This window comes from Mirounga angustirostris, unplaced genomic scaffold (genome assembly GCF_029215605.1).
Source record: "Mirounga angustirostris isolate CCGP_5_RB_7025 unplaced genomic scaffold, mMirAng1.0.hap1 SCAF_15, whole genome shotgun sequence".
NCBI classification, from domain to species: domain Eukaryota; kingdom Metazoa; phylum Chordata; class Mammalia; order Carnivora; family Phocidae; genus Mirounga; species Mirounga angustirostris.
The window spans coordinates 31,782,500-31,791,879 of record NW_026991723.1 but is presented as its reverse complement, the minus strand read 5'-3'; the positions used below and the strand labels follow the sequence as shown (position 1 = coordinate 31,791,879).

Genomic DNA, 9,380 nt, shown 5'->3' with positions numbered 1-9,380 from the left:
CTGTTGCCAATCTAATGTTTCTACCATTGTAGGTTACATATCTCTTTTCGTGAGCTGCTTTCAGGATTTTCTCTTTGTCTCTGAGACTTGTAAGTTTTACTATTAGATGTTGGGGTGTTGACCTATTTTTATTGATTTTGAAAGGCGTTCTCTGTGCTTCCTGAATTTTGGTGCCTGTTTCCTTCCCCTAATCAGGGAAGTTCTCTGCTATAATTTGCTCCAATATCCCTTCTGCCCCTGTGTCTCTTTCTTCTTCTTCTGGGATCCCAATTATTCTAATATTTTTTCATCTTATGGTATCGCTTATCTCTCAAATTCTGCCCTCATGAACCAGTAGTTGTTTATCTCTCTTTTTCTCAGCTTCTTTATTTTCCATCATTTGGTCTTCTATATCACTGATTCCCTCTTCTGCCTCATTTTCCTAGCAATTAGGGCCCCCATTTTTGATTGCACCTCATTAATAGCGTTTTTGATTTCGACGTGGTTAGATTTTAGTTGTTTCATTTCTCCAGGAAGGGTTTCTCTAATAACTTCCATGCTTTTTTCAAGCCTAGCTAGTATCTTCAAAGTGATGATTCTGAACTCTTGATCTGACGTCATACTAATGTCCGTATTGAGTAGGTCCCTGGCAATCGGTACTACCTCTTGTTCTTTTTGTTGAGGTGATTTTTTCCATCTTGTCATTTTGTCGAGAGGAGAATAGATGAATGAGAGAACAAAATGCTAACAGGGTCACAATGTCCCCAGAAAATATACTCTAAACAAATCAGAAAAGACCTGAAGCAGGGATAAAAGAACAGGTAAGAGAGAGAAAAAAAAAAGAAAATAAAAATTAAAAAATAAAGATAAAGATAAAAACAAACAAAAACAGAACAAAAGAAAAAGAACCATAATATGATCAAATAGGATCAGGCTGGTAAATAGATCAGTGCCACACACTAGATTTTGAGTGTATTTTCGTCTGTTAGAAGAAAGTGCCTCCCAAAATTTTAAAGAAAGAAAAACTTATATATGTACAAAAATAAGGGTTGATATGATGAAGGGATGGAATATGAGTGTAAAGATGATAATTATAAAAAATTTTATAAAAGGAATTGATAAGAAGTTGTTTGAAAAAAGAAAGAAGAGAATTAAAAAAAAGAAAAAAAAAGGGAGAGAATGTGATCAGGCAGGGGAGTAGGAAAAAACCATACACTAGAGATTTTGGGTATATTTTGATCTGTTAGAAGAAACTCTATCTCAAAATTTTAAAGAGAGAACAACTTATATATATATGCCAAAAATACGGGTAACTACTATGAAGGGATAGAATATGACTCTAAAAATGAAAAAAATATATATATTTTTTTAAATGGATTGATAAGATGTTGGTTGAAAAAGGGGAAAAGGGGGGCACCTGGGTGGCTCAGTTGGTTAAGCGACTGCCTTCGGTTCAGGTCATGATCCTGGAGTCCCGGGATCGAGTCCCGCATCGGGCTCCCTGCTTGGTGGGGAGTCTGCTTCTCCCTCTCCCACTCCCCGTTTGTGTTCCCTCTCTCACTGTGTCTTTCTCTGTCAAATAAATGAATAAAATCTTTAAAAAAATAAAAATAAAAATGAAAAATAAATTTTTTTTTTTAAAACGGATTGATAAGATGTTGGTTGAAAAAGGGGAAAAGGGGGGCACCTGGGTGGCTCAGTCGTTAAGTGTCTGCCTTCGGCTCAGGTCACAATCCCAGGGTCCTGGGATCGAGCCCCGCATTGGGCTCCCTGCTCCGCGGGAAGCCTGCTTCTCCCACTCCCACTCCCCCTGCTTGTGTTCCCTCTCTCGCTGTCAAATAAATAAAAAGAAAATCTTTAAAAAAAAAAAAAGAAAAAGGGAAAAAGGAAAATTCAAAAAAAAAATTAACTTTGAAAGACTAAAGAATCATGGTAAAAAAGTCATGGATTCTATGTGCAGTATTCCCCTAGTGCTGGAGTTGTGCCATTCTCATTGATGGGTAAACTTGGTCTTGGCTGGCTGTTCTTGCTGATCTTCTGGAGGAGGCGCCTGTTGTCATGGTTCCCAAATGTCTTTGCCAGAGGCGGAATTGCCCCGCCCTTGCCCGGTTTGGGCTAAGTAATCTGCTCAGGTTTGCTCTCGGGAGCTTTTGTTCCCTGTAAGCTTTCCGTACAGCTTTGGAGGCCGAGAGTGAAAGTGGTGGCCTCCCAATCTCCGCGCTGGAGGAGCCGAGAACTCGGGGCCCCGCCTCTCAGTGCTCCCCCAGAGAAAAGCAGTTAGTCACTCCCATCTCCCTGGTCTCTGGCCGCGCTCCGTGCTCACCCGGCCTCTGACAGAGCATTTCTATCTCTGGCACCCGACCCCGTGTGGAGTCTCCAAACCCAGCAGATCCCTGCAGTGCGCTCCCATGCCACTCCTCCCGGGGGAGAAAGGGGAGTCTCCCTGGATCTGCCACTTGTTGGGTCCCTGCTGGAGGAGCAGGGACCTGACTGTGCCCCGGATCATGGTTTATGGCAACCCTGAACTGAGAGCCCATGCCTCAGCTCCATCTCTGCAGCCGGCTTCCCCGCTCTGATACCTGGGAGCTCTGCTGCACTCAGGGACCCCCAGTCTTTCTGTGACCCCAAGGGTCCTGAGACCACACTGTCCCGCGAGGGTTCCACCCCCTGCTTAGTCACTGGAGCGACGTCCCTCAGCGGAGCAGACTTTTAAAAGTTCTGATTTTGTGCTCCCTGGCTCTATCACTTGCCAGAATTGGCAGATGGAGGCCCCTCCCCCGCCGTCTATCATCCCAAATATCGCCTAGGATTCACTTCTCCGCATGTCCTACCTTCCAGAAAGTGGTCGCTTTTCTGTTCAGAGTTGCTGCTATTCTTTTCTTCGATCTCCTGTTGAGTTTGTAGGTGTTCAGAATGGTTTGATCCCTATCCAGCTGAATTCCTGAGAGGAGACGAAATCCAGGTCTCCTACTCCTCCGCCATCTTGCTCTGCCCCTCCTATTTCTGGATTTTCTATTCTGTTCTGTTGATCTACCTATTTTTGTATCATTACCATACTGTTTTGATTACTAGAGTTTTGTAATATAACCTGAAGTCTGGAATTGTGATGCCTCCAGCTTTGCTTTTCTTTTTCAAGATTGCTTTGGCTATTTGGGGTCTTTCGTGGTTCCATACAAATTTTAGGATTTTTGTTCTTGTTTGTGAAAAATGCTATTGGTATTTTAATAGGAATTGCATTAAATGTGTTGTTTGCTTTGGGTAGTATACACATAAAATTGTGTCTTTACAAGTGATTTCTAGAAGTAGGATTGGAGTAAGGGCCATTTGCACTTTTTTTCTGTGACTTGCCTATATCTTGTCCTATTTTTTTCTATAGGGTTATTGACTGTTTCTCTATTTTTAGAAACTATATGTTAAACATATTAACTATTCATGGTATAACTGCAATTATTTTTCTCATATAACATTTTACTCCTCTTGAGTTAAAAAACATATAGTCAATTTAACAATACTTTGATTAACTGCATCTGGAATTTGAGTCATAGTTAGCAAAGGACTTCTACTACTAACAGATGTTAGAAGATTTTACCATGATTCCTTCCATCATTTCACTCTTTATATTTAGATCTCTAACCCATTTGGGATTTCTCTTAGTATCAGTATGATTCATGAATACAATTTATTTCTGCCCTTATGGATATCCAATTAACCCAATACCTCCATTACAAAGATTTCTCTTTCCATACTTAACTGAGATGTCACCTTTATCATATATTAAATTTGCACATGCATTTGAGACCACAAAATGTTTTTCTATTCATCTATCCGTCCATTCCTTCATCAGTACCACATTACAGAGATTTTAAAACATAATTGAATATGTTCCAGATATTTTAATATTTTTCTAGAGAAGACTTTTTTCTTTTTCATTTTTTGCTTTTTCCAACTGCTAGAGGTTGTCCCCAGTTTCGGTCTCATGGTGCCTTTCCATCTTCCAAGCCAGTGATGGCTACTCAAGTCTTTCTCACACCATAATGTGACTGACTCTTCTGCCTTCTATTCCCACATTTAAAGGATCTTTGTGATTACATTCACTCCACTCTGATAAGCCAAGATAATCTCTTTATTTATTTTTAATTTTTATTTAAATTTTAGTTAGTTAACATACAATGCAATATTGGTTTCAAGAGTAGAATTCAGTGGTTCATCATTTACATATAACACCGAGTGCCCTCTTTAATACCCATCAGCCATCTAGCCCATCCCACACACATCTCCCTCCATCAACTCTCAGTTTGTTCTCTATTTTTAAGAGTCTCTTATGGTTTTTTCCCCTCTCTCCTTTTTTTTCTTTCCCCCTCCCCATATATTCATCTGTTCTCTTCTTTAAATTCCACATATGAGTGAGATCATATGGTATTTGTCTTTCTGACTTATTTCACTTAGCATAATACACTTCAGTTCCATCCACATCATTGCAAATTGTAAGATTTCATTTTCTTGCTGGGTGAGTAATATTCCATTGTGTGTTTCTATATATATATATATACACACCATCCCTTCTTTATCCATTCATCAGTCAATGGACATTTAGGCTATCTCTATAGTTTGGCTATTGTTGATAATGCTGCTATAAACATTGGGGTGCATGTACCCCTTTGAATCTGTATTTTTGTATTGTTTGGGTTAATACCTAGTAGTGCAATTGCTGGATCATAAGGTAGTTCTATTTTTTGCTTTTTGATGAACTTCCATACTGTTCTCCAGAGTGGCTATACCAGTCTGCATTCCCACTAACAGTGCAAGAGGCAAAGCTATGTTTTTAATATGCTGGGTAGTGATTCATGTATTCATGTAGTGATTCATGTATTCTCTTATGGGAGTATCCTATGGACTAGGGACTATAATTGGACTTGGACAAATATCTCATCATCTTGATATCTCAACAGGAAGCAGTTCATTGATTCTAACTCTACCAATTGACTTTAACTTCTATCTCTTGCATCTGTTTCTCAGATACCTAAGCCCCCTAATCCCAACCCTAACTATTAAGGAATTTGGAGCAACTGAATTGACCTCCTTTTGCCTGGGATCTGCAGAGGGAAACTATTTAACATGACCTTGAGAATGGATATATGAATCAATCAGGGTGGGTGGGTACGAGGGTATGGAGATAGAGTCTTCAGTCCTATTTCTTTCTTTAATGAAAAACTCACATTGATGTCTCTTACCTTTGTGTAACTGTGTACTGCAGAGTTGGAGTTTTAATACATAAATTGTACATATTTTAAGTTCCATGTGGACAAGGAGCATAGTTTAGGTTTTTGTTTTGTTTTGTTTGGTGCCTTCATGGTACTTAGCAAAGTCCAATATACATGGCATGTGTTTAAGGAGCAAATGCTAGAGGACAAGATTTCTGGGCTGTACAGGTCATTGTATGATGGATGGGGGAAAGGAATTTTGGGACAAGCCTGGTTCAATTCCCACGTGAGTATTCTAGAAGATTTCTCTATCATGCAGTTTTTTGGTATGAGGCACAAAAGTTGAAATTGTTTTTGTTTTTTGACTTGTTTTGCTGATGTGGGGGTTATAAGTCAATCTTTTTAGACTTTAATTAAGCTGTTGCATTCTAATTAGCGATTTTCTTTCCAAATCCCCTGAATCTCAACTCTTACTTTTCTTTTCCAATTCTAAGCCACATTACTCATTCAAATAAAATTTTCTTAACAGTATTTCAAGGTATCCAATAAATACATAAAAATCTAACAAATATAAATAAAATGAGGAAAAAGCAAGTTTTGACATAATTGTTATTTCTAATACAATGAAATGAACACATTCTTTCCAGTAATGTGTGTGTTATGGACCATCAAAACACATGAAAATAAGTAGCAAAAGGCCACCACACATTTGTATATTTTAATCAAACAATACTCACCATAGTGATGGTGGAAAGTGTTTTTAAAAAGGAAAATTGAACATCAGAAATAAGATAATCAGGTTGAAATATACGTAATTGAGTCAGAAGTCAGGTTAAAGTTCCTTTGGTAGGGGTATGTTGGCTGTTTGATCTCAGGTAAAAGTCGCTGAATTGGTCCTTTGTGCTGGCCACTATAATGGGCACTGGGAGTACAAAGGTGAAAAAGACACAATCCCTTCTCTTACTTAGTTTTGAATTACCAGACAAATGATCTACTCCAGATATCAACATCAGTGGATTAATATATGCTTACTTTGACTTAAAAATTTCAGAACAGTCATTTTATCATAAAATCATTAATACCTCACATACTTTTAAAAAGTGCAATTTATTCAAGAACTTAAACAATGTAATCGATATATTTGGTTACTTTAAAACAATCATTTTAAGTATAACATACAGATGCATATGGTCAACATTTAGTGTTTTTCAGAAAAGATGATGTATATTTTGCTTTTATTTTGTCTCCATTAATAAAATTGACAATGTAATGAAAGATATATTGTTCTTTACAGTTGTTTACCCTCGCACAGTAATTCTTAGCCTTTTTAATCTTATGTTCCACCAGCATTATATCCAATAGAGCTCAACAAATTAGAAATTAAAAAGCCTACACTTTCAGAAAAAGTTGTACTTCATAAGTACTGTTATTAGTTTTATCATTTATTGTCAGTATTAAACCTATGAAAAAATTATAGTAGAATTTAAGACCTTAAAATAAGCAAAAATTATTCCTTTAGTAGTTGAAACATTTTATTATATGGTTGAGTATAAATTTTACTACCTTAGTAATGTAAAACACAAAGGTGTTTAATAAAAAATATTGCCATCAGTAGGTTTATGTGAAATTCTGCATCAGGTAGACAAAGTAGAAAAAGATGTTGGCATCTAGAGGTAGGTGACATGGAATGAAGCTCAGGGGACACAAAATGTATATCAAGAGCACAGTTGGTCAAAAGAAATGAGGAAGGAAGAAAAGTCAAATAAATATTCCATAGTAAGCAGGCTAATCAGGAAGCTGGACAAAGAAAACACTTGTACACCTGGGAAGAAAGGATTAGAAGAAATTTTGTCCAGGGTGACATGTATATCAAGTCATAGATCCCTGGAGCATAGTGTCAGAAGGAGATGGTATACCACAAACATAAGGGATAGCCAGTTATTCATATTGTAATGTTAATTCTGTGTCCCATCTAGGCTCTAGTAGATTAGAGGACTTGTGGCTTCACCATGGTATTAAGTTTGTTAGATATTCCCAAAGATTTCAATTATATGTCTGAACTAAAATTTATTTCACTTCTTAATGTAAGAATGCCTTGCTAAATTTAATTCAGTCTATGAAAATCAGCATTTTAAAAATGAAACAATTAGATGTAAAATTACTTACTTTACAAATACTGGATTTATTTTTCTTAATTTTTCAACTATCTTTGTCTTTTCTCATATTATCTGCCTACCTTTGTAGGTATCTTAAGTTTTGGGTATCTTCTTTTCTTTTTAATATTTTATTTATTTATTTGTCAGAGAGGGGGAGAGAGAGAGAGGGAGAGGGTTCAGAAGCAGGGGGAGTGACAGGCAGAGGGAGAAGCAGGCTCCTGGCTGAGCAGGGAGCCCAGTGTGGAACTTGATCCCAGGATCCTGGGATCATGACCTGAGCCAAAGGCACCCAGGTGTCCCAGTTTTGGGCATCTTCAAACAAATTTGGTGTTTTATTCCATTTGTGAAATGGTCAGTCTAAGTAGATCTGATTGTCTTTTCACCAACAGCTCTAGTGTTTGAATTTGTTTTGAATCAGGGAAAATTATGTCTCTATGTAGCTTTTTAAAATTGATCCCTGTCTAAAATGAAACTTGGATTAAGGCCCTTGCTTTCCCCCAGAGGTCTCAGCTCTAAATATGAAGCTTTCTGGACTGAAAGTAGAAAAAAGTAAAAGTCAGGTTGTATATTTTCTGAGGGCTCTTTAACAACAGACTTTTGAATATGTAGGGAGACAAAGAGTAATAAAAAACAGAACTGAAGGATTATAAAAATATATTATACAAATAATAAGGAAAATATTCTAGAGCATACTAAGTTCCCTCCATTTCCCTTAAATGTTGTCTCTTTCTTTATCTCTCATCCTTCCTTTCTCCAGCAGTAGCTATTTGGGCTACCCAACCCAGGCTCCACAGCTTTCATCACATTAAGTTTAAGAGAGCTTAAATATGGTATTCTCTATACTCGAATCCTCAGTTTGGTCCCCTACTTTAATTAGAGCAAGGTGGTTATCCTTTACTCCTATAAACACTCCAGGATTGTTCTTACACTCAAATGAAACACATTTAGAAGACTTCCTATGGAGGCGGAAGAAGGCCTGGTCTGGCAACTGATTTTCACATTTTTGTAGCTGAGGAAACAAGAAAGAAAACAACCAGCGTGTAAGTGGGAAGTCCAAAGTCAACCTTACCTCCTGCATTAGAAACTAAAAGGGAATAAGTATAACTTAATATTTCTAGCAAGACTGCTTACTAAGTAGGGGATGGGAGTGGCAGAGTAGGAAGAAATGGGTAGAGGACTGAAGTGTGTGGGGGGATGATTTGATTTGACTCATTGATAATTGAGAGACATTATAGCTTAGAGTGAGTGGATTTGGATGCAGCAGCTCAGGATTTGTGCCCAACTTTTGCCATGTACTATCTCTGAGACGTGTGCACATTGCTTTACTTCTCAAACCTCAATTTTTTAGTCTAATCAGCTTTCTAGATCAGTCAACCTGCAACTTATCAGCACGTATGTGAATTATATAAGTGATTATTATTTTAGGCCAGTAAGTGTGGGGGATGGTTTGTATTACAGTAATATTTGACCAGTACAACAACTCTATTATGGCATTACTGCAAGAATTAAAGGAGACTGCTTGTAAAACATTTAGCACAGTATTTGGCATGTAATAGAGCTCTGTATGGGGTCAGCTCATATTACTGAGTAGTTATATATATCCAACACTGTTATATACATTTAGGAATGTTTGTTAAGAAAGATGCTGGTTACCATCCAGTGTTTATGTTAATACATTACATGGCTGTATTAGTTAGATTTATAATTTTGTATTTATGTCATCTGTCATCTATATTATTCTCTTATGTTTTCTTCCTGGTCTCTATCTTTAGCTTGTTTGTTCCTGAAGATTCATGTTTATAAATTTTCATCATGACCAATATTATACTGCCATTTACATTTTTCTGTAACAACACTAACATTGTGAATCTTGGCATATGGAAATGTTTATGACTTTCCCTTCAGCAGGGTCAGAGTGTAAAATCATTTTTGCATTTGCCTAAGAAAACTATATTTTATCAAGAAACACTTCTTGGAAGAACAAAATAGTTCCTAAAGTTAAGTAGAAAGGATTTGAGATCATTCTATATAGCAGTGCTTCTCA

At 37.2% G+C, this 9,380-nt stretch overlaps 1 protein-coding gene across 3 annotated transcripts in view; it reads right to left on the bottom strand.

Moving 5' to 3' along the window:
- Positions 1 to 4,094: 4,094 nt before the first annotated feature.
- IL33 (interleukin 33) overlaps positions 4,095 to 9,380 on the bottom strand; it is a 43,217-nt gene continuing 37,931 nt past the window's right edge. For all 3 annotated transcript variants that reach the window (XM_064580018.1, XM_064580020.1, XM_064580019.1), the window contains one exon: positions 4,095 to 8,345. In XM_064580018.1, coding sequence (XP_064436088.1) covers positions 8,148 to 8,345 — 198 coding nt within the window. In that variant the 3' untranslated portion in view covers positions 4,095 to 8,147. The remainder of the gene's footprint in view (positions 8,346 to 9,380) is intronic.